The sequence below is a fragment of the Amblyomma maculatum genome, chromosome 1 (genome assembly GCF_055883805.1).
Source record: "Amblyomma maculatum isolate TAMU_Amacu chromosome 1, ASM5588380v1, whole genome shotgun sequence".
Lineage (NCBI taxonomy): Eukaryota > Metazoa > Arthropoda > Arachnida > Ixodida > Ixodidae > Amblyomma > Amblyomma maculatum.
The window spans coordinates 438,272,545-438,299,091 of NC_139344.1; the positions used below are offsets into that span (position 1 = coordinate 438,272,545).

A 26,547-nucleotide genomic window follows, 5' to 3' on the forward strand; every position below is an offset into this window, starting at 1 on the left:
CATGTTACGCCTCGCATTTTTCGTGCATTAAAACCTGGGCGTCCCAGCCGGCATTACGCCCGGCTCTGCCGCTCAACAGCTGTGCCCATTAGCCACTGAGCCAATTGCGGCGGGGTGATTGAAAATCGTTAGGTAACATGTTTGTGTACGTATCTGGGTATGAGGTTGCTATGTATCCCTTCTGATTTTTTTGTTGGCACTAGCAGGTTATGGCTCCCGGCGCGTACAAGTGGGTACTTTTGCAGACCTGCCTCAATGACCAAGTCACACCTAAAGCTGTCACTTTCATCAGGAGGTTAGCGAATACTGCTATAATCGTAGCCCCTCGATATTGCTGAAGTACATTTGTATCAGACGTCTTGTGTTCCTGCCTTCAAGCTCAATAGCATTTCTTTTTAAGGGTCATAAATGTGAGACAGTCAGTTCATTACAACAAAGCATTGCAACCTACTAGGACAAAACATAGGTTAGGCAAGTACAGTACTTTATTATAACTAAAATTAGCGATCGCATTCACAACTATAGGTGTTCGTACAGGCGGTGGAGCGTGCTGGAATACTTTATAGAGCTCCCTACGCCACAACATTGAACTCCTCAAGCTGGTAAATCTGAATGTACAGCGGGCACACAGATTTATGTGCACCTACTAGAAAAGGGGTGTGCTCCTAAGCGAAAGGGCCCAGAAGGAGGGAATGCTAGCTATTTCTTTACAGATCGTTGCATATGTGCCCGCTTATTTTTCGACAGCAGAAAAAATGTCCAGTATCATAGGCAAGCATCTTTTCGCACCATTTCATATATATTTTGAACAAAACGAATTCGTGATAAGGGTAATTACTAATTGACATCCACCCAAGCGCAGCCTAACGGCTCTAAACGAAAGCTTTTCTTGCCGTATTGCTGCACTTGGGTGGATGTCAATGCGTAATTACTCCTTATCACAAATCTACTACACCCTGAGGGATTCCCCTAAATATTCGATCTACATGCATTCGTGCGGCATGCAACAACCTGGGTCCAACTGGGTCACAGTTCCACATCTCCTGCTCGCCATCTTATACAGCGTGTTATATAAATGCTGGTGATTTATTAAACATTCATACCTTTGACCAGTTTATAAGGTTTCAAAAATAATATGGATGATATAACTACTTCTCTTGACTGCCAAAAAGCTAATAAATCGCTAAAAGCAGAATTTTGTGGCTCGCTTCACGAATGACACACGCACATGAGTTTCATAATAACTTAGATCTGTGGTTTAACTATGCTGATAAGTACAAACATAGGGTAGCATCGGAAAACTATATGCCTCGTGTGTGGCACCGCTCTAATTGACCCAGTTATTTAGTGACGATATCAATGCGAATTATGTAGTTAGCCATTGCCATAGCACCCTTTTCACAGTGGTGCCAGAGCAATCACCGTGAACCTAGAACCTCATTTTTGAAGCTCGCTGCCAAGCTGAGTACGAGCATTCATCTGAAGTATTCGTATGAGGCAGAAACATCGATGGTAATGAAACGAGTTCGAAATAAATTGCGCTCTACAAGAGAGTTGTGGAACAAAAAAATGATTGGTGTAACATTTAATACGCTTGTAGTAGAAATCACGAAGAAATTGGGATTGGCATGTAATGTAATGCTAAGGCAAGGTAACAGATAAGCTCTAAGGTTGACAGAGTGCTTTGCAAGGGAAGGAAGACATAGCAGGAAATGGCAGAAAGTTAGGGGCCGGAAGAAATTAGAAAGTTTGCAAAGGTCAAGTAGATGCCGATGGCGTAGAACCGGATTAATTGGATGAATATGGTAGCCAATGACCGACCAATGAGTGACCGGCACCTGACCTTTGAACTTGACTTTGGTGTAAGCAAAATGCCAAGCTAGTACTTTTCAGCCTACTTCCAGGCGTAGCCTGGTTAATTTCTTTTGTTAAGTGGAAGCTACACGATACGTTTATTGAGTGTGGGTACGGAATATGTATACTGAAGGCAGAAGACACACGCCTTTTAATGTGCTTTAATTTGCATCCCAAAGTCTAAAAAAAAAAAGCTTGAGTCCCCTTACTTGGCAAGCACTCGCAGATCATGACTAGTAGCTTACCGGTATCGCTCAAGAGGAAAGTATACAACAGTTGCATCTTACCTGTACTCACCTCTGTGGCTGAAACGTGGAGGCAATCCAAGAGGGTTCTCCTTAATTTGAGGAGAACGCACAGGGCTATGGAGCAAAAAATGGTAGGGGTAGCATTAAGAGATAGGAAGCGTGCAGAGTGGGTCAGAGAAATAGCTCAAGTTACTGACATTCCAGTGAAAATTAAGGCCAAGAAATGGGCATGGGCAGGAGATGTAGTGCGAAGAGAGGATAACCGATGGTCGCTTAGGGTAACAAACTGGATTCCAAGGGAAAGAAAGCGTAGAAAGAAAGCGTAGTTAGAAAGTTAGGTGGGCGGATAAGATTAGGAAGTTCGCAGGGGTCACGTGGATGCAGCTAGCACAGAACCGGGTTAAGGGGAGAAATATGAGAGAGGCCTTCGCCCTGCTGTGGGTATAGTGATGCTGATGATGATGATGGTGACTTGCGTAAGGGCATGTCTACTTTTGTTAAAATCTTGTTCTATGTTTCGTGCGTTTTGTTGCTTTTCGATATCTAAAACTGACATTTTCAATTTTTATTTCTTATTCCGATTTGCTTTCTTGTTTTCTCTTATATAATTATTTTCTCAGCAGTTGTGATGAGGTGACTGAGCGCACCTCCGCGGGTCGCATTTTGCGGACAACTTCCGGCCTCAGCTTGCGCCTCGTGAGCCACATAAGGCTTTCTTACAACGGTATCACTGATTGGTCAGTACAATGTATTACTATATTCACCCTAATGGCGCATATAGAGTGCTGCTCAAGCAACGCTGTCCACTTTTATTTGCAGAGTCATCCCCTGCTTCTGTGACAGTCGCACCGAACCGCTGCTGGTCGTTCAACCGCACGGAACTTCTCCGCAAGTGACACAAGGTCTTAGAACGAAAAGGTGAGGAGGTGATGTAACAACTTTCTAGAATTAAGTCAGTTCGAAGCGGCTGAACCCCTCCAACTGCCGCAGCAAACCACACATCGCCAGACGCCACATTACCCAGTTTATGCAATGCATCTTAAATGCTGTGGAGACTACTTTGCAACGAATATTCACATTCGTCCGGCGTGCATTGCAGGCGGTGGTACTTTACTCATTTAAGGAAATTCAGCAGTTTTATTGGCTGCTGCTTGGGTGGGCTTCCCATTGGTTAATGTGTGCAGTAAATATGGCATAGCACCGCAAGCTCGGCAGCAGTTCCATCGTCTGTTCACGACATAGCTATTTTCTGGACAAGCGCCTATATTCAAGGCGAATTTTGTTGAGAACAATATTATTGCGAAAGGAATACTACTCGCACATTCAAGCCTTCGCGTGATCCGGTAGCAGTGAAGTCTTACCCACGTGACGCTTTGACGTCACACCCCACGTGACACACGGGCTGGCAGGAGCTGCCAACTTGGATTTCTCGTTTCACATCGGACGGTTATGTCACAGTCAGCCTGCTAGGCACTGCCATTCACGTTACCCCATAGGCCACTAAGGCATGTCCATATGGGTTGGTTAAACCGGGTTTTTATATGTGGGCTGAGGAAGAAAAAAAGAAAAGAATGCACGGTCACCCGCAGCTAATGCTTTTGCTCAATATTTGGTTCAGCAGCGGTGAACCCTTGCAAGTTTTTTTTTTTCCCGCATAGCCTGAGATAGCACTATGACATGACCGGAAACTGATAGAAACTTACATACGACGTGTCTCCTCCGTACTAAAGACGTATCGAGGAAAATTAATACACCAGTGATTTCCTTTCAGGAGGCTTGTACTTTATTTTTCTGGTCTGTTGACATCATAAACGCACCTTTCGTATGCGGCAAACATATATATATAGCTACTTGGTGCGAGCTTAGCACTAGCTTTGAAATCAAGCTTTTGCTTCGCGCCTGAAGGTTACATAAATTTCATCGATATGCTCTTAACAGATTCTAACAATTTCCCATCTGTGTTTGTCTAATAAATTCAAATTTATCTCCCTCAAAAAGGGTTAACTTTATAACCTGTGAGATTTTTCTGCCTTTTCTGATGTTATTTGCTTTTTAAAACGTGTTAGCCTCCTATTTCTCGATGTAACCAATTCTTGTGTTTAGATGGTATAATTTCCAGCCATTTTAAAGTCACCCTCATCATCCAACTTCTTCTCCAAGTTTCCGACTTCTCCAAGTTTTACTTCGCTCTCAGGTTCAAGTGCAACTGGCTCCGAAACGTCCTTAGTAGTTTTCTCCTGATAGGCCAAATCGGGGAAGAATGGCCTCCTATGATTCTTCAGAAGCTGCTCCGAGCTGTTTGAGAAGAGGGAGGAAAATTGCTCCTGGAGAGCTGCTGACACAGCGGCTTGTTTTAAGTTTTACAAAATCTCCTTGCATCGTAACCAATACTATGAGTAAACAGGCACTGCTCATTGGTACGCTGTCGTATCCAAGCGCATTCTCCCGTAAACTCGCTCGGAGAGACGAAAGAAGAGTTTACAATATCCATAGCCACCGTTTGTCTGTTCGCCGAGTTGTCACAAACGCAAATTTCACTTCGCAGTTCTTTGCTATCTGCCCTTCCTCTTTAAAGCCATCATCATCATCCGCCGAAATTTTGCACACCGCAGGGCAAACGCCTCTTCCTTATTACTCCAACTAACCCAGTCATATGTTAACTGCATCCACTTGACAGCTGCAAACTTAACCTCATCCGCCCACCTTATATTCTGCCTCCCCCTGCTGTGATCTCCTTCCCTTGGAATCCGATTTGTTACCATTCACGAGCATCGGTTATCCTGTTTTCTATTGCGCCGTAGGAGTATGGCCGGCAACTCCCGTCACCAGTGTCATGATCAGCCGCTATCTGCTCCCTTGATGGTAGTGATGAAACCGAGGCAGCTTCTAAGTTATTAGCAAAGGCGTCTTTATACACAATGTACAGGGCATTTATTACAGCAAGATAACTAACTTAACCAGATTGCTGTTCCCTTTTTATTTCCGCTGCATTAAGAAGCAACTCCATGACGCAGTGTTGAAAGTTCAAACAACACTTTGTATATTAACGACAACATGAACAGTTTTTCTACATCTTCTCTGTACTTGCGTAATGTTCATCTTCGTGTTTTTGCACCTTTCGTGTTTTTTTTTTGTTTTGTTTTTTAATTGTTGCCCCTCCTGCCAGGACCCTTCACAGGGTCTGCAGTATGATGAAATAATCAGGCAATAATAATGAAAACAGACCCTTTGAAATCATTTGGGTTGTGAACACACGTTTGAGGAAATAAGGGGATCATTTAATTTTTTCTCGATCTGCATCCTACTGTTAGCGACGAAACGCTCGTCATAATAGGCTACGCCTCGAATGCACAACTTAAAGCGTTCGCGTTTCCGCTGAAGTCTCTCCCAATAAGCGGCAGAACATTTAGCAGTGTTCGGGTGGTTTGCCTCGCTGCCCTCAATTTAAGCTCTGGCTGTTCCTTCCCCTGAAAACCTTTCCCTCCTGTTTCTGCACGAAAAAACATGCGAGCACGACTTAGATGCTTTACTCAACGACTTGTCCCTCTCCTTACGTTTTGCGCACCAGTAGCGCTTTTGCTCTGCATAGGCGCAATTCTACCATTGCGATCATCGTCGCTCCTTTTACTTTCGTGATAGTTCCAGCTTTTATTTTATCGTTCGATAGCAACATTCCTTCTTGCGACTCCCTTTCCGCTCTTTCGGGTGGTAACAATTTGGTGCTCTCTTTCTTTTCTCTTTTGGTAGCTGGTGCCGCTACTTGGCAGGTGGCCAGCACCTCGATTCTCCTAAAACATAGTCAGTTTTATCACAAGACGGTGTAAGCATGTCGGTGATCTGCTGCCTAGCTGGCTCAAGATTACTTTCTTCCTGAATGTCTTAAACGCACTTTAGTGCAGACCTTTCTTGGCTGCAGTTACATCGGCAACGTCCGTAAATTCTTTCTCTACACCGTCAACCAGCGCTTTGGTTTTTACAGGCACTGAATAACCACTGTTCTATGCTGATATGAACGCTGTCGCAGCTCTTTTCGTTCTTCGACTGCAGCCCGCTCTTAGCAGCTGGCCGTAATCGTAGCAAATGTAGCGTGGCCGGCGTCGTCAAAGTGCGGCGCCGCGTCTACATCGCTGCTAGCAGTGCATGCCTCACTCTCAGTCATGTCCAAACAAGGCTCGCTCTCGCCAGCCCCGAGCTAGACATTTTCTCTACCGATTAGCCACTCAAGTTACCCCGATTTGCCGGTGTGCGCATCGCTCAGCTCTAACCTGACGCGAAGTCAGGTTACTTCTACAGTTGGGACGCATCGGATCGTGCGCGAGCCACGTTAGAGTTCGTAATAGGACGGTTGATTTCACAAATGCAACTCAACGCTCCAAGGCATAAACGATCCTGTCTCCTCTCTAATTGCTCGCTGCCAACTTGCTAAGTGTGGCTCTCTACAGCGTCCGCGTCATGGGTCTGTCTTCGCTGATCAAATCTGATGTGCTGCGAAATTTCCACGAGCATCACTTCATTTTTCTGCGTGTCACGATTTATGGCGACGCCAATTTCAGAAATTACAGCTTTGTCATCTTCTGGCACGACTTCATGTCCGCGCCCCTCTCCAACGTTCTTTTGACTCAGCAACTGGTTTCATCCCTGTCAATTCCCCACTTTTATTTGGTAAAACTGAATAACTTACAACTATGTGGATCGGCGTGAAATTCACCTCATCTGATGGCGTCACTGCGCTTTAGTTGTCGATGGAGCCGGTGCCAATTTTATCCGCTGCCGGTGGCTCGACCAAGGTAAATCGAGACTTTCTTATTAGAGGCTCGATCGCCTCGCTGATGCTGTCGGTATGCTCGGCAACTTCTCCAAGCTGTACTTCGCTCTCTGGTGCAAGTGCAACTGGCTCCGAACCGTCCTTAGCAGTTTTTTTCCTGAAACGCCAAATCGGGAAAAACTGGCCTGCCCTGATCCTTCAGAAGCTGCTACGAGCTGTTCGAAAAGCGGTAGAAAAATTGATCTGGGAGGAATGCTGACATAGTGGCTTCTCTTTTTTACAAACTCTCCTTGAATCGTAACCATTTTGGCCAACATTGCTCCTTGTCACACTGTTGTATCGAAGCTCATTCTCCCGCTAACTCGCACTGGAAGACGAAAGAAGGGTGGAAAATATCCATAGCCGCTGCAGAGTCTCGAAGTGATATACACTCTTTGTTGTTTACATAAACTTTCTCTAAAAGTGTCAGGTGTTTGTCTGTTTGCCTAGTTGTCGCAAACGCAATTTTGTCTTCGCAGTTCTTTCCGATGTGCTCTTCCTTCTTTCAGTTATAAGACTTAACAGTTTCCGTTCTTGAAAATAACTTCACATCGTTGTCCTGCTGGGAACACCGTTCGCATTTTGAGAGTCATTCTGTCATTCTCTTAACCTTTTTTTTTGTAAGAGACGAGTATTTTCGGGACTTCCGAGTCGTAAATGGCTTCCGTTGTTTGGGCTTCCTGAAAAAAAAAAAAAACATTCTTTCTTGTGTGCTTTTTCCACGCTAACGGCTGTGATGTGCAATCATCGGTGGATGTAACATTATTCCGCTAATTCTGCTGCCTTGTTTAGCTTAACCTCATTTAGCCTATTTAGCACTCAGAGTCTGGCATCATCATCGATTCAGCGGTAGAACTGCTCTAACGCAATGCATTCTATGGCTTTATCGCGGTCATCGTAAACCTCTCCGCCCTTGAGCCACTCAACTAGGTCGGATTTAGACGAAACGAAAGGGTGGCGCAGTGGTTACGGCGCTCGACTACTGTTCCCAAGGACGCGGGATCGAATCCCGGCCTCGACGGCCGCTTTTCGATGGAGGCGAAAAACAAGGCGCCCGTGTGCTGTGCGATGTCAGTGCACGTTAAAGAACCCCAGGTGGTCGCAATTTCCGGAGTCCTTCACTACGGCGTCTCTCATAGCCTGAGTTGCTTTGGGACGTTAAACCCCACAAACCAACCAAACCAACCAACGAAACGAAAGTCAAGATGCGATTTTTTGCCCATATGTGCATACCGGAAGCTCTGTCGGAAAGCTTCAGGCGACAATCTGCATTTCCGCCGTAGCGCTTCCTTTGGAATCCCTACAAATATAGGAACTTTAATTCCTCCACAATAAAGTACAGGGGCGATTAGTGGTGCGTATGCAGGAACGCGCATTTATCCGCTCTCAGTTGCGCTTGCTTGCCTGGCCGTCTCGTTACACTCGAGAAACACGGCGTAATCGCGACGCTCTGGCGCCCGTCATCTCACAAATTAGGGTGCTTCGATGCGGAGAGCGGGCGCTCATCGAGGCACCCTATCACAAATGCAGGCAATGCAACCCTAGCGGGTTGCATTGCCTGCATTGTTTCCAGTGGCACTCGGGTTCAAACCCCGCACCTCCCGCAAGCGAGCAGGAGGCTCCAGATACGTGTAGCATATAGGCACCTGTGACACGATTTTAGTTTTTAGGTGTCGTAATATAGACCGAATGAGGAATTGCTTCTCCCACAGAACGTTGTTATTTTGGAATGTGCTAGCGAATGCATAGCACACGCATCAGCAGCAGCAGCAATAATAATAATAATAATTGGTTCACAGGAAGGGAAAGACGCAGTATCTGTCACACTTGCTATGTGGACACCTGAACCGCGCCGTAAGGGAAGGGATGAAGGTGGGAGTGAAGGTGGAAAGGGAGCCGTAGTGGAGGGCTACGGAGTAATTTCGACCACCTGGGGATCTTTAACGTGCGCTGACATCGCACAGCACACGGACGCCACTTCGTTTCGCCTCCATCGAAACGCAGCCGCCATGGTAGGGTTCGAACCCGGGAATTCCGGACAGTAGTCGGGCGTCTTACCACTGCACCACCCCGGCTTTTTTTTTTTCATATTGCATGATTTGCTACAAATACATCAGTAAAAGAACGTGGTTGCCATGCCCTTTGGCTGCCAACCATGTCTAATGGACTTTCATTACCATAAGTTCGCCCATCAGACTCAAGACCACCTCCGCAGCATCTTGCTGCTTCAAAATTTCTTTTAGTTTATACACTTGTTCAACAAAACCATCCTACTCCTCCAAATTTGTGAAGGCCCAATAGCATCATGAGGTCATACTGAAAATCATTATTAACAGTTGTCAAGTACCGAATTCCACATGGCGTCAATGGCAGGTCTTTTTTAAGTGTGCTTTGTAACACATCCCAGTAAAACACCGCATCCAAACAATCCAGGAACACGGGCTCAACTGTTTCAGGTTTCCTACATAGTAGGCAGTTTGAGCCCCAAGGTACAAAAAGGCCCTTTTCTTCCATCCATGTTTTGACTGGGAGGGTTCCTGTATGCAATTTAAAAAAGAATGTTTTTACGCCCGGTGCAACAGTCATGTTTTTAACTCGTTTGAGCACATCTTTTCCTGGGCCTTCAGTAGTACAATGGAGCTGGGAACAATTGCGAAATAAGATCCTTGTACAGTCGCTTAGGGGGTACCGTCTTTAAATACTCTACAGAGTACCTCACACGCAAAAACTTGAACGACCACACCACTTCTCGCAGGAACCGTGACACAGTGTATCCCCGAGCAGAGCATGAAGAGACTATAAACTCTCGAATTGCACTGGACAGCATGATTTGCATGTAGGTTCTCACAAATGCATCTTTTTGGTCACGTAGGAAACAAAACCTTAAAACCATCTGCCGCACATATAGATGCATGAGAGACAACCCTCCGTCTTTACCTCGCCGAAAGAGATTATCTGTGCTAATTCGTTCCCAGTTGGACGACCAAATGAAGACCGCAAATACACGATGGAACCTTTGTTTTCTCGAGAACAATACGACACTTGAAGTCAATACATTATTCTTGCCACCAAACAGGTATTGCATACAGTCGCACGGGCGAAAATAGAGAGGTAACGTCCCATCCATCCTTTCGTCCTTTCCCGTATTTCTTCCGCTTTTTCATTCCAGTAATTCGTATATTCTCCGTATTTGTCCATCGGGACTCCCAAATAAACTCCGGGCTTTGTAGCCCATCTTACTCCACAGAAAATGTCCGTTTCCTCTTCCCATTCCCCACTCTAGACTCCAAGACTTTTCTTTAAATTAACAGCACTACCAGTCTGCCTGCAATACCTTTTTGTCACTTTCAAAGCTTCCGAAACGCTTTCGCGATCTTCACAAAAAGCGCCACATCATCAGCGTATGCAAATATTTTCACTTCACATACTCCCAGCTTAAAACCGCGGATCTATTCGTTAGCAATTACCATTCTACACAATGGTTCCAAATATATAGCAAAGAGGAGAGGAGACAGTGGACATCCCTGCCGCACAGATGCTCTTACATCAATTCTTTCAGATAACACTTTGTTAATCATAAGGCATGTAGAGCGACATGCATAAGCCATTTTAACTCCTTTCAATACAACGGCACCAACACCAATATGTTCCAACAAACAGTACAATATTTCATGAGACACACGATCAAATGCTTTTTCGAAATCAACTTGAACCATGGCCACTCTCCTGTTTGCAGCATCGCAGCACTGGAACACACTACGCGTTACATGAATGTTATTAAATATGCTTCTGGTCTTTATTCCACATGTTTGATGAGGTCGCACAATATCTTTTCTAATGTATTGCAATCTCTTAGCTAACACCTTCATCAGAATTTTATAATCAACATTTGTTAACATGATCGGTCTATAGCCTGTAACTTTTAAAAGCATAGCTGGCTCATCAGTCTTGGGAACCAAGACCGTATGCGCGTTCCTAAACGACGGTGGCAGATAACCCACATCAAAGCACTCCTTGAAAAGCCTATAGAGCATGATAACTCACTTTTAAGGCTCTTGTAAAAGGCCGCACTCAAACCATCTGGACCCGGAGACTTTCCGACGTTCAATTCATCAATGGCCTTTTCTATTTCCTCCACACTTATTTCGTTCTCTAACTCCTCAGTAACTTCTTTGCCTGATATTGGCATCAGGGGCAAAAAGTTATCTCTAAACCCTTCTTCACTTGGTGCTTTACTCGAAAACAGCTCCCGGTAATGTTCCACGAAGGCGCTCGTAATTCCGTCTTGCTCATCATGCCGCTGCCCCTTGTAATCAGTAACCGTTATCTCGTTCACGCGCGCATATTGCTTTTCATCAGCGAGGGCGCGTTTTGTTGGCGTCTCGCCTCCGAGCCATTTTTCCATGGGCCCACTTATCTTAGCGCCTCTGTACTTCTGGGCATCCAAAGCTTCTAGCCTAACTTTGATGCCTTTTATATCATGCATGGACATACCCGGCATTCGTTCTTCTTCACACCCTAAATATTTTAAGAGCGCTTGCAGTTGCTTTTCTTCTTTCTTTTCCTCATACCTAATAATGGAAGAGCGCTCAATTGCATTCATTTTAACCTCCTGTTTAAATCGTTCCCAGGATTCAATACAGCCTGTTTCGCTCTCATAAAAAATAGCAATGCTTTCCTTAACTTTTCCTAAAAATAGTTCGTCTTCTGTAAGCCTCGAGTTTATTTTCCACAAGCCCCAGTTCATTTTTGATTTACACTGCTTCGTTCCGCCCAGCGTGACCGTAACTAAGCAATGGTCACTAAATGACACTTGCTTTACTTCATACTGTTCACAGGTAGGCGAAAACTCCGGCGAATCATATATTCTGTCAAGTCGCGCGTGACTACTACCTTGAAAATGTGTGAAATGCACACGTTTTTCACCATTCACCAGGACTGATACGTCCTCTAAGCTGCACTCATTGAGGACGCACTTCAGCAATTCGGCACTTTGGTCTTTTCCAACATTTCTATTCGAATGATCCTTAGAGTCTACAACACAGTTGAAATCTCCCAAAAATATAAGCGCACGACTGCATTCAAGGAAAGGCACCAACTGCTCAAAAAAGTCGCACCGTTCGTTTTGTGTCGTTGGTGCATACAGGACCACCACCCTCACCGCACAGGTTTCGTACTTGATGTCGCGCACGACGAAACGCCCCCTTGCACAAGTTATTACTTGCTCCACTGCTATGCCTACACTTTTCCTCAGGAAAAGACAGCAACCTGCCGACAAACCGACTGCATGGCTTACGCAAACGTTGAAGCGTGACCGAAAACCAAACACCATATCTGTTTGCTGCTCATCCTCAACCTTTGTTTCTTGTATGGCTACGATGTCTAAATCTAGTTCGCTCAACAAACGGTTCAACTGCACTTGCTTCCGTATCGAGGCGAGCCCTCGGACGTTTAGAGTGCACACTTTTAGCGGTTTTTCCAATAAGCCATACTCTAAACCCAGCTAACAAACAATGACTAAAGGATCACTTCTTCAGTCTCTCGTCGCTCACTCGTGACGAGGACCGCAACGCGGTTTGCGATCAGGCTAACTTGCCTTTCTTAGCGCCTTCCACCCTCCACTGCATTTCTAGTCGACGCAGTTCCTGTTCTGTAGCTGGTACCTTTTCGTAGTCTCGTGGTCTCTTCATGGAGGCGGTTGTCATATCCATCGGAGACTCAGCAACGCTTCCTTCCGAAGTTCCTTTCGCTGTTGGCTGATCTGACTACATAGCAGCCTCCTCCCCCTTTCCAGTCGTTTCTGCAGCGAGTTCGCTAACTTGTGTCTTCCCTCCGCCGGTGGTGTGCTCCGGCTGTTGGACATCAGGTCCCTCTCCGGATCCTGTAGGGGGCAGGGCTCCAGCGTTCTCCAGTTCCTCCTGGTCCATGATCAACTCGCTCCCGTCGTCTTGAGGGGGCACAATACCCGTGGCCACACGGGCTTACGTGCGGACGCATCCCTCCTGGTCGTGCTTGAAGATATGACACGAACTACATCTCGGAGTGCGGCAATCACGTCGAATGTGACCTGTCTTCTTACATCTTAAGCATATTGGTGGCCGTCCAGGCACCACCACTAACACAAGCCCTCCGTAAAACTTGTACATGTGGGGCAAATCATCGATCGAAAGCCCCTCTTTGAGCACTATTTTTACTAGCCGAGTTGTCGATTCGGCCTCTTTAAAACCCGGGCTGTCCACTGCTCATAAGTGACTTCTTTCACATCTCCAAAGTCTTCGAACGCCCTCTGCACCGCTTCACTCAAAACGCAGAAAGGCACCCAGTGCACCTTGAAAACCAACTCACGCTTGTTCGGGTCGATGACCGCACAGTAGCGTCTCTTCACTTCCAGCGCGCCTTCTTTCAGCAGGCGTTCCTTTGCTTCTTCAGTCTTCATCTTCAGCATCCAGATATGGGACGTTTGGAAGGGTCCAATGCCAGCCACATAGGGTACTTCACTGGCCTTTTCCAATGACTCACGAAAATCCTGTATGCGATAAGGCCGGCCGGCAATATCACAGTGAAGGAAAACCGTTGTCTTCATTGCTTCTCCCGAAGGAAACGTAGGTAGAACAATGCGATAGCCCAGTGATGGGCGTCGTTCGCCGCATCCTCGGCCAGACATGACCGATACTGAGGCACGCTCAGTGCACCACCCCGGCGGGGCACAGCAGCAGCAGCTGTGTCCAGATTTATGCATAATTTAAAAGCAGCCGCATCACTTTTTGAGAGCACCGCAATACGAAATGATTCAGACCTATAAAGGCCATATGTAAAGCATATGAAGTATTTTCCTTGTGCTGGTGTTCATTTGGAGTACACATTAGGTGAACGATCCTTACCCTTCATCTCAAAGCAATCAATAGGTAAATATTTCAAGAAATCTTAATGACGACGTCATGAACGGTGATAATCCTAATTTTCGCCATTTTGGCGTGCACCGAACGAAGTGTTATCTGCTGCAGCCAGAAACCGCTTCTAGAGCTGTGGTTTCTGTAGGTGGCGCGGTTGTTACTATTTCAAAGCAAGTGTTCCTATGTGGGAACATAAATATAGTGCCTAGAAGTATATTCTAGGCAATATAATAACAACGTGTCTGCACTTTTTATACAGCCTCACCCTGCGCCCTTCGTACGGTGTGTGTGCTGCTGAGAAGCCGGAATCTCAATGCGGCTAAATAGCGTCTACAATGCTTCAAAAGCCTACGCAGAAATATTTAGCCTGCTTTAGTGAAACATTGAATTCCTTGGAGCTCATCAAAATGAGAAACTGGCGCCGATGTAAACATAAAGGCAGTCGCAAGAGTTTTGAAATGAAACATACAAAGGCAGCAAAATACTTATAACATCGAATCTTCTTGCGCCGCTCGTGTGCCAAAAAAATAATAAAAACGGGATAAAATGGGGACACTTGGTTTTTGCCTTTATGAGCATAATACGAAAGCGTGGATGGCTCCCCCAGCGGATTCATTTGCGGATTTTTAATCGCGTCAACTTCCTCCTCACCAACTTGCACATGCACCGCACTTGCAAGGGTAGCGGGTATAATATAAATTAATATTTCAAATCCCCCACTGTTTCGAGTGCTTTGCTGCATGACTGCTATACTGTATTTCCAAGCATACCTATGACAGATGCAATGTAGCAAACTTTTTCATAGTTCGAAATTGGCGTCCAATATTAGTTATAGCCTCTGTAATATCTCACTTACTATAATGCAGCGAATATATCACTACATTACAGGAAGCGTTGAACAATATGGTTATAAATCTCCGCGTTACCCAAGCTGTGCAAATGTGCCTGCAATTGCTTGACGCAGCGTGTCTGAGACGCCGACTTGTTCTTCGCTGAACATCCACAGTAAAGTTAGCGTAATAAAATGTTGCATAGCACCTTGTCAGGGCCCAGTTGAAGACTGGTCATATATCTACGCTTTGAGAAATGGCAAACGCGTTCAAATCGTACAATGCTGTCTGTATAACTTCACCGCTTCTATCCTCACATTTAGGGCATCGAAGCGGCGCTCAGCGAAACAATGCCATGTTAACATGGAATAACATTTAAGAGTCCACGTTGTTGAATGGATCTTGGTACATGCTTAGGGATCGGAAATGCGCAAAGAAAAGACACACACAAGAGGATCACAAGGACGGGCGCATACGTTCTTGTACTCTTTTGTCCGTGTTTTTTATTGTGCATTTTTAATCTGTTAACATCGATGTGACTAAAAACATGTAAACGCAGAAGACGGGAAAAAGTGCCATTCCGCTTGAAAAGCCCTTTATGTCGATGGTCTGTGTTTTGTTCGGGTTACGTCTTGCGAAGCAATAAAAAATGCTGCCACCCACGATAAGACGTAAGACGCCCAACTACTGTGCCAGAGTTTCCAGGTTCGATCCCGACCACGGCGGCTGCGATTCGATTGAGGCAAAACGAAGTGGCGTCCGTTGTGGCGTCCTCCTGAGACGCACTGTGCGCGCCCGTCCTTTGCCTTTCCTTTCCCTCTCCCAGCTTTCACGGAAGTCATGGGACCGTACTGGCTGTGTGTATATATATATATATATATATATATATATATATATATATACATATATATATTTGATGGCTAATCGATAAAGAGGGTCATTCTTGGTCAGGATACCACGAGCGTCTGTCTGCATATCTAACATGGTGTCAGAAGTGGGATCAAAGCCAACTGCGATGTAGCGCCGCTGCAGCCCCGTCAACCGGCGACCGACCAGCAACCGCATTCAAGCGTTCCCGAGGCTAGCGACAAACAACGCTTCAGACTGGCGGGAATCAAGCTTCCGAGGCCTTTCTACTTCCATAACGCCGCGGACTGGCCTCCCTGGGTGGATGAATTTGATTACTACAGGTTCGCGTCCGGACTACACGAGAAGCCAGATGAAGTTCAAGTAAGGACTCTTCTCTATACAATGGGCAGAAAATAGGAGATTATTCGATCGTAAAGCGTCTCAGACGAAGAAGTGAACGCCCTCAGCTTCATAAGTCGACGCTTCATGCTACTTCGTCCACACCAAGAATACAGTCTACGAGTGTGCTCGCTTTAACCAACGCAGCCAGCAGCTGGGCGAAACAGTGGAAGAGATTGCAACCGAGCTTAACAGGCTAGTAGACAGATTGGAGTTTAAGGACATGAAGGAACGCCTAATTAGAGACCGGTTCGTAGTCGGTCTACGGGAACATGCGTTGTCTGAAGAACTGCAGAGGGATCCGAATCTCACGCTGAGCATTGCTTTGGCCAAAGCGCGTACGAGCGAAACAGTGAAGAAACAGCAAGCTGAGCTAAAAGGGCACGACAAAGTGATTCCCAGACGCTTGCGTCGCCGCCGTTAATGTCTAAGAAAATGGCTTGTACAAACACATTTACACGCAGACAGAAGACTGCTAACTACCAAAACAGCTGTAGTTTCTGCGCCGGACCATCTTATCTGAGAAGCAGTTGCCCAGCGGAACAAGAAAGGTATAGGTTCTGTCGAAAGTTAGGCCACTTTGAAAAGGCATGCCCAAAAAAGAAACAAGCAGACTGGAATCTCGACGGCGTTTCAGAACCCGATAAGAAATTTCTCGGCACGGTCGAGCAATCACAGAAAAGCGCCTCTGCGCACTTCGTCAAGGTGCTGATAAATGACCACGACGTTTCCGTGAAAGTCGATGCTGGAGCGGAAGTGACAATCGTAGGTGAAAATGTTCCTTTCCTTTCTCGTTCCTTGGACCAAACGGGCAATCTTATCAGCCCAAGCAATGTAAACATCCGTACAATCGGAAAGTTTGTCGCTGAAATTGGTTGGAAAGACCCCCCCAGCCGTTCACACCAAAGTATTTACGTCGTGCACAATTTGCACACGCCCCCGTTCGGACTGCCAGCTATCAAGCTCTAGGAATTGTGCATTTTTTTGGATGAGTTGTCGACTGCTGATGGCATGGTACGCAAATATTCCACAGTGTTCCTGGGGACTGGCTCCATAGCTGGGGAACATACAATGCTCCTCGTGCCAAATGCAGTCCCGTATGCTGTGTCTACACCACGAAGGATTCCTATACCCATGAAAGAAAAGGTCAAGGAAGAACTCGACAGGCTATAGCGAGAAGGAATGATAGAGAAGGTCAAAGAGCCGACAGAATGGTGCGCGCCTATTGTCCCCGTGGTGAAGCCGTCTGGAGTGGTTAGAATATGTGTCGACTTCACTCAACTGAACCACTTTGTAAGAAGGGAGCGCCTTCAGCTGCCAACACTAGATCAAGTCATGGGTAGCTATCAGGAGGCCAAGGTCTTCTCTAAACTGGACGCCAATTTTGGTTTCTACCAAGTACAGCTTTCCAAGGAGTGTCAAAAGGTAACCACTTTTATTTCGCCGTTTGGGCAGTACTACTACCGCAGGCTACAATTCGAAATCGCATCGGCACCAGACGTTTTTCAAAGGCAGTTCTCGTAAGTCCTCGAGGTTCTAAACGGTGTGATGAACTATACGGAATACATTCTGGTGTACGGCAAGAACAAGGTGCAGCACGACAACCGCCTATGTAACGTGCTTGACCGACTGCAAGAGACGGGCCTGGCCCTCAATAAAGAAAAATGGTTCTCTGTTGAGCAGGTGAAATTCCTGGGCATTATTTTTGCTGCCAGTGGTGTGCGCCCAGACCCCGAGAAAGGTAGGGCCATCAAAGAGTTGCCAAAATTACAAAAATAATATTGTACGTTGACAGAGTACAAAAACATTCTTTACGGATATTTCAATATCGCTTTCCTTGCGTAACTTCCTGCTCTCTGAATCTTCCTTCTCTTCACTGTCGTTGTGTCACAGTTTTAATGTTTCTGTACAAACTCCTTCATGGCCACACTATGTGCCCTCAGTTCTTAGAGTACATCCTACTGCGCGTTCCGCGAAAGAGCATGAGGGAATTCAGACCATTTCAAGTTTCTCCGTCTCTTCATTCCCATTCCCCCCTGGACAGAATGCAGTGGTTATTTAACTATTTTTGTCCTCACCTTGATATATTCCAAAACTCGCTCTGTTCATTTATATTGGATGTCCGTAGCGTTGCATTCTAAATCTAAACTGAATTTATCACATATAACTTCCATTTTCTAGCCTAAGTACTGTATTTATATTTATTTCACGTTTTGCTTTTTCTCCTGTTGAGTGCTGTTTAAAGTATCTTGATCTGCTTTTTATCCGCTTCTTATTTATATTTAAACTTTATTTTCGAATCTTACTGTCCCGCGTTCAATTCTATTTCTTTATTGTATTTCCCTTTATTTATGGCCTTTGTTTTAAGTACGACGCACTTGTTGCGCCTCGCATGGTTGTTTATTTTATGTATATTTCTAATACTAAAATCAATGTCAGTTATTTGTTTTTTTTTCTCGATCTCTTGCTTTTTTTATGATGTGCTCTACAATTCTCTGACTGTGTATATGAGATGCTACTTATTGATTTCTTTCTTTCGGTGACACCTTTCACCTAAATTTCATGGGTTATTTGTTTCTTCTTTCGTGTTCTATCTGTGCGTGTAAAACTTGTATGTGCATTTTCATTTTTTTGTGCTGCAGTACGAAGACCACATGCTTGTTCCTGCGCACATTAATGATTGATTGATTGATTGACTATTATTCTTATTACTATTACCACCGAAAGGCGCTGAAAATCAAAAACGTAAGCTGGTATTTATCGCAATTATTTTTGCATAGTTCTCGTCGAGACGAACAGCTCAGTACAACCCGCATGTGTCTACGACCAGGGATCTGCCAGATACGAAACCACCTGCGAACCCGAATTTTGACATTTTTGGACCTGCAAAGATCGATAGTGCGAAGCCCCCATAGTAGAGAAAGCATTGCAATTTTACGCGTATGAACCTACCTAATCGTTAAACGTCACTCCGGTCTCTCTAACACCATCCATTGGGTTACGAGGTTCGCTTAATAACATATCTGTATTAATATCTAAATTTGAGCACACCATCGATCACCTCGCCGGGGTGGCGCAGTGGTTATGGTACTCAATTACTGTACCCATAGATGTGGAATCAAACCCCGGCTTCGGCGGCCGCATTTCGATGCAGGCGAAAAGCTATAGCGACCCGTGTGCTGTGCAATGTCAGTGCATGTTAAATAACCCCAGATGGTCGAAATTTTGGAGTCATCTACTACGGCTTCTCTCATATCCCTAGTTGTTGTGGAAAGTAAAACCCCATAAACTAAACCAAATCACCACCGACCAGCGTTCGATGCCGGAGCATTAGCTGTCCAAAGCGGTTACGCACTGAGGGGTAGGCACGTTTGAATTTTACTCCTAGGTTTCAAATTCGGGTATTAATATTTGCAGCACGTAACCGCGACTCCTGTATCACCCCTGTCCTTCTGCTGCTACTAACTCATCCGCCATCATCATATTATTATTCATATAGACCTTATGAAAAATTGCTGCCATCTATCGGCCGCCGCGCGCGTTTCCGTCATGTTCAAGGGTTGCCGCATTGAAGAGCGGCAAGCGGCATAGGGGGTCACGCAGCCGGCTGCGTTAACGCTCGTTGTTGCCTATAATATCGACATACTGATGTGCCCCTTGTTTTTCTCAAAATTAGAATAAGAGTATAGAAGAAAAGAAGCAGCAAGTTACATCCCTTGAGCTTTTTTTTTTTTCTTGAGGCTTGTGTTAATTTTCACCCGCGTGGTTGTCGCGCTAGGCGCACTTTCGATCAACTGCGCGCCTGAATTGCAAAATATGTTATTTAGCTTGCATTGGAAGATTGCAAATCAGTACTCGGTGCAAAGGCAGACGAAATATATCGCCCACGGTATGTTACGTTTGCCTGTAGACGGACTGCGCATCGTTTTTTTGCATAAAAGATGTCCAAGAGTGTTGTTCCTGATTTCCTTTCCTTGTTGCACTAATTCTTCTCAGCTTTTAAGGTTTTATGCATACAAGCTGTCAACAGATTTCGCCCATATGTATACGTCCAAGTATCCAGATAGAACAGGTTTCGGCACTTCTAAGGCGCCAGACCGCTCTCTTAAATTCCAGCGCGAATATTCTAATGTCTTCACGCATTCGATTCATCGATGAATTGAACACAGTCGACTACGTCCAGGCTTCAGTTGCTGAGATGCGTCTCCAGAACACGACTTTCAAAAGAAATGACTCAGAGTATATACGTGGCAGCAACTGCCCCTACCGTTTAGCTGCTCTCGTCTACCACGCGTTCGCATGATTGTTGTTGCTATAGTGATGGCGATCACCGCGCTGTTAACTTTTTTCTATTAGTGCGAGATTTTTTTTCTGCGAGTTGCGTGCATCGAAAAGGAGTTACGCTTTAGTCTTGACCACGCCAGTTTTCTTTTCTCCCAACCTTATCACTGAGTAATACAGTTTCTTCGCTTTACCTTCATGGTGCGCCATGAAAACAGTGTAATGAGGTAGGGATTGAAACTGTCAACCATTTGACACTACCTGCAGAGCAATATCGTTTGTAGCGAGCCTTACTGCGCTTAGCAGTGAGGTTTGCTACTAAAGCTATCGCAGTAGAAGCAAGAATGAGCGCACACATGTCTTCCAAATTTATTGTGTCTAAAAGTACCCAGCCCTATACATGTATGCATCACATTTTCTGTGTGCTCATTGCTTGGTACATTCTACTACTTCGCTGAATTTCCACTGGGAAATAACGTTTGTTGCTTTGCAATACGACACAAAACAAAACCCCATGCATCACAGTTGCACACTGAAAACATTTGTGTTCTTTCAGGGGTAAACTGGCTGGACGCCCCATAAATTTCGACTTTCCAAAAATTCCATGAGAACGCAGTGCGATCAGTTTTTTATTCAATATCTTCACAAGCAGAGAAAGCCATTTGTCCTCGTTAGCCCCCCTCCCCCCCCTTCCCCCGCTGTCTCACTACTAAGCTAATCCCTGACATGGACAACAAAAAAGAATTGAAATATTTCAAATTCCGTCAAGAATTACGGAAAGAAAAAGAAAAAATGTGGTATTGAAGAGGAGAAAGACTTTGCTGCCAAAACCGCGCATATCACAAAGCACTGCTCGAATACGTGTCCACGAAGTAGCTTGACATTGCGAATGGATATAGGGCACACCTCTGCTGTATGACTTCGCCGGCAGCAGTATCTGTTATATATTGATTTTCACGAAATAGAACCACGATATGACGGCAACAGGAGTTACATATCAGGAGGATCACCGCGCACGGAATCACATCGTTGACCTGTCGCATTTCGCCGGCAGATTCACGTGGTTGTGGTTTTTAGCCGGTAACATATAGAATATGGGATCTGCTATATGGTTGATAACACGCTAACGAAATATATCAGCTGCTAAACGTTCAGAAAGAGGATGGGAACAGAACTGCGCGCGCCTCACTGGGAACTGTGAAGGTCCATCAGAGAACTTTGTTTATTAGGCATCAGTACTATATTAAAAAAATAATCAAGAAACAACATTAAGCTCTTTCGTGCACGCGTAATGACATCGCAGACATGTTTTACACCCGGGAGCAATATCAATATGTTTTGCATTTTCATGACCGCGTATTTCAGTAGCGTATCGAGAAATGCCCCGGAGCAACAACGACGATTTTATCATTTGTAGCTGCGCTGTTACCACCGTTCGCAAGAAGTTTTGGTAGTGCAATATCGCTTCACAAATTAAAATTGGAATGTAGGCAGCGTGTACAAGTCAATCGTCTATTATTCCGTTTTTTTTTTTTTGCTTTGAATGCCAACAAATACGCTGAAATCACAGCACAAAGCAGACGCAGCTATCGCGACGGCAGCAGCCGTGAGCGTAGCCGACGCACTCAATCCTTGAACATGGCCTCGCGTAGCGCGGTTCGCTAAAGGTCTGATAGATGACAGCAATTTTGCATAAGGTCTATTGTGATTGTACGTTAAGTGCTTTCACCCAGTTTTGATTTTTTTGCCTCTTAACGCTTCTTAGAGTGAACAATGAAGCCGGAAGCGTCGATACGATTTGCCATATGTGGGTACGTCGATGTACGGACCTACGTATAATTTACTCCTCAATATACCGGCTTTAAGTTAGATCCTCAATGCTAAATCGTTTAAGCGAAAGTATGTGCTGCGACACTTCGTATTCGTATAGCTAAGACGGCCAAGATTATTTTTAAAGTGTATTTCGATGGAAGCGCGCTCGCCATAGTCGATTTCAGTCACGTACGAGTATTAATAGGCCGACGCTTATCGCTGATTAAATGCATCGCACTGCATGCGCGTCCTGTGGTAATCGTTTGTTTGAAGCTACTGTTGTTAAAACTGATACACTTGGTGGTAAACAAATTCGCTAAAACTTTTAGAATTCTCTTCAACTAGAGCAGCAGGAATCGCCCCGGGAGTAGCCACGGAAAAACCTAGACTATCGCCAAATAGAATACAAAAAATAGCAACCATTGCCTATGCATGATATATAATAGGTCGCTTTGATTATTTCTAATCTCCCGGTCGGCGCTGAGCTAGTTATTACTGAAGGTGGACCGGCGACCGGCGGCAAGCTTGAAATTTGACGCCATCGACCGATCGTCGGACTCATACAAATTTGTCCCAGTATACACGTGGATCGATTAAATGCTAGCTTAAACCAATGAAGATCTAGTGCAAACGAACACGGTGTATCCCAAGCAACATCAACAATAGCTAGGTAAGGTTAACGCACACACGACGTAACCCACCACTGCATAACTATACATAATCAGACATAAGATTTCTGAAGCATTAAAAATTACAAAGGTAACTTAAAGCATCGATAATAGCAGCACAGTTAACGAATCCAAATAAATAAATCAGCCTGCCAACCACCAAAGCACTAATGTGGTTTCCCACAAAATACATCCACCCACATGCTAATTTGTATCTAATATTGACCACTAGCCGCAATAGACGAGACAATGTTGCAAAAGTGTATGCCAATGCATCTGACTTTGTCGGGACGTGGTAACAGAACTGGCAGTATTGTCCAGCAAATGCATATATTGACCAGCGTCAGTGGAGTAACGGCTAACGTTCGATATAGCCATCCTTATTAATGGCAACGCCAATACCGGTGATAAGTAAGGTATGCTAATGTAGATCTGACATTGGCGGTCAATTGTAACAGAGCTGACAATGTCCGAATTATGTCATAGATTGCCCAACGTCGATGGAGTGAGGGCTAACGCTGTCCGTTATGCCATCCTTATCAAATGGCAACGCCAAAACCGGCGATACACCAGGTATCAGGACCCATCTTATCCATCCTCATAAAATGGCACCACCGATATTGTGAAAGTACCGTTTATGACGGGCCAATGTTGTTATCATTATAAATAGTCATAACCAATAATGATTGCCTATGGAATCTTCAGGGCCAGTGTTAGACGCGTTATAGAATGGCGCAACCAATACCAACAGTAGGATGGCAGCGCAGGGCCTATATGGGGCTGATTTTTTTCATCTCACGGACAATATGGGCCCATGCTCTTGTGCTGCTTGGATGCTAACATTACGACACAAAGTAAGCAATAGATGCACACGAATATAACGACTGGCACCGCAATGTAATGCTCCAGCCGGATGACAAAGCCTGGATGTGGACCCCTGTCTTCCGCCCAGGCACAGCAGAAAAACTTAACCGCTACTTTAGACCTTACACAGTGTTGCCTCGCATATATGATGTTACTTACGAGGTTGTTCTAGACGAAGCTGTACCAAGTTCTAGTCTTCAGCGCTCGTCTGACGTAGTGCAAGTAGTTTGCATAAAGCCGTATTTCAACGGCTGAAGGTCGTACTTGAACTCCGGAACATGTCTTTGTTGGAGCATGAATTTTTCTGCAAGACGGAAATAATCCCACCTGATGGTTTAGGTGGCGCATGAGACGAAGTTGGTGACTCTCGCGCGCTTCTTCTTTCAGCTCGGACTTGCGGTAGACCAGCTGTTGACTCCGTGTCTCTGCTCTATTAACTTCTCACGTAAATCCCTGTCTTCATAAAAAAACGGGTTAGTCTTGATGTAGAGCAATCTGGAAGAACATTGCTGGCTTACGCAGTTTTTTACCCTTTTGTGACTCGCAGGTTCAGCCTGGAACTTACTACACCCTCGTTAAGCTATGTCTTCCGAACCCGAGGGCCCTGCAGGCAAGCCCCAACGCTCTTCAAAGTCCGAGAGAGAAGTGTCCAAGCTGTCCTTGAGGAAGAAACGCAGTGCACCTGTCACGGTAACGCCTAAGGATGAATCTCACCAATCACAGCCTGCCGAGGAGGGCTCCAAAAGTGGATCTGCGATTAGGAGGCCGCGCAGAATGTCAGCGGGACCTGCCGACATTCGCCGCCGGCGCTCGTTAGCCGGCAGCTCCTCGAACCGTTGCTCAAAGGGCGTGTCCATTAAGGCTGAAAAAGATGAGCCATCAGGCGGGCCTGTTTCGATGCTCGCAAAGCCAAGCGACGCTGAGAAGGGCCAAGCATTGTCTCTTCCCCACAACCCTGATATTGTGCCACCGCAACAAGCTTGGGACAAAGATTCTACGCACAGGCCCACGCGGCAGGAAGGTGCCGCATTGGCCTCCGGTGCATGTGGTGCTCCCTCGAGTGACGTGGCAAAGGAGGAAAACGTGGTGGACGCGGCGACTTCCACCGAGCCTCCTCGCGCTCCTGGAGTGACGTCTACCGTAGACAACTTGGTCAAGGACAACCTGTTGATTTGCCCGCAGAGCACGGTGGCCCCTCCAGACGATATGAAGGTTGCCGTGCCATTTCAGAAAACTTCGCCTGCACACCAGCCAGGTACTCGGACCAAGGGAGCCGAGGGGAAACCAAGGAAGAACGCCAAGCTGAGCCCTACTATGCTTCGCTTGCAAAACTTGGACATGAAGGACATCGTGAGTTGTTTGTTTGATATTTCTTTTCGATGTATCATACACGAGGTGTGGTAGAAAAGGATTCACGTCTGCTTCCAAGTAGGCAACGTCGAAATAAAATGATCTTGAAATAGATTTGATCGTCGCAAGATCGTTTCACCGCCATCTCCAATACTTTCCTGAGCTGGGATTTTCTTTAAATACCGCTGTATACCACCGTTAATGTAAGCTGTGGTCATTCGCACACTAACATATCGGTATTGTTCCGTTAATACAACAAATTGTAAATAGCGCTTGATCATTTCCATTATTTCAATAACACAAATGTCTGTTGGCTATCAAGGTTGCTCTAAGTTTGTCTGCTGACTACCACTGACTTACATTGAATGAATACCTTCAACTTACCACCTACGACATTGAGAATCCTATTACCATGTAAAGCTTATGCAGCAGCCTTTTAAGTCAGTATGTAACCTGCACAAGTCTGAAATGATCCTGCTAGAATCCGTCGATAACACGATTTGAGCTGTATGTGAGGACTCTATTACATGGCAGGGTTATTGAAAACTACAGAAAAGAAGATATATATTGCGCACTAATTTCTTCAGTGGTTTTGTAAGCACTGAGAGAGCAATATTTGTCACCCGGCGGCGGCGCCTCGTCAGGCGCATGTCAAACGCTTTTTGCCTCATTTACCTTCGAAGAATGGTCGTCCTGGAACCTCTCTTCATTATGGCACCGCCGTGGTGGTACAGTGGTTAGGTTCCTCGACTGCAGTGTCCGGAGATGCGGAATCGAATCCATGCTGCGGCGACCGATTTTCAGTACATGCGAAAAGCAAGACGCCCATGCCCAGTGCAATATCAGTGCACGTTAATCAATCCGAGGTGGTCGAAATTTCCTACACCCTGCCTTACGATACCTCTCATCATAGCCTGAATTCCATTAGGACGTTGAATCCCACAAAACCAAACCAACCTATCTGCCTTACTTCTTATGTGGGAAGATTAATAGAGACGATGGCATGACAGGCTGTCTGAGTTTCTAGAAAGCAAATATGTTTTTGAAGCCACGACGTTCGGGTTCAGCCCACACAAGTCCGCACAGGATGATCTGCTTCACCTACACCGGAAATTCTTAAGTCGATCGAATATCCCCTCAGTGAAAGGTACTACTCGCTTGAGATTTGAAAGGGGCCTTCGACAAAGTCACCAACGAAATTACTCTAACGCATATTTCCCAAACAGATTGCGGCCAAAACACCTTTAACAATAATACGCAATTTCTCACTGACCGACAATCATACATCCGGATTCAGGACCCCGACCACGGCCCATACGAACTAGGCACGCGAGGGACCCCGCAAGGAGCGGCCGTCTCGCCACTCCTATTTAATATAGCTGTGATGAAACTTCCCGCTCAGCTGGCGATGGCCGACAGTGTCCAGCACGAGCTGTGTGGCTACATCACCATCTTGGTTAAACACGACTTGGTAGGAGAAATGGAGGCCAACCTACAGCAAGCGGCGGTCATTGTAGACAACTACGCCCGTCGTTTTGGCCTGAAATGCTCCCCGTCCAAGTCGGTGTTTGTGCACATATGACCTTCATCAACGCGCACCACCAAAATTGACCTCACCCTTACAGTGTACCCATACCGGAACACGACGAGATCCGAGCACTGGGCCTCGTTATTCACAATGATCGTAGAGCTGAA

General features: G+C 45.6%; 1 protein-coding gene across 2 annotated transcripts in view; it reads left to right on the forward strand.

Moving 5' to 3' along the window:
* The window catches only part of LOC146209514 (uncharacterized), a 425,568-nt gene extending 400,437 nt beyond the window's left edge, over positions 1–25,131 (forward strand). For both annotated transcript variants that reach the window (XR_014706555.1, XM_084600943.1), the window contains 3 exons: positions 2,726–2,839; positions 2,922–3,020; positions 24,050–25,131. Coding sequence is in view for 1 of the 2 variants with exons in the window: in XM_084600943.1 (XP_084457069.1) it covers positions 2,726–2,731 (6 nt within the window). In the remaining variant the exon portion in view is untranslated. The remainder of the gene's footprint in view (positions 1–2,725; positions 2,840–2,921; positions 3,021–24,049) is intronic.
* The last annotated feature ends 1,416 nt before the right edge of the window (positions 25,132–26,547 follow it).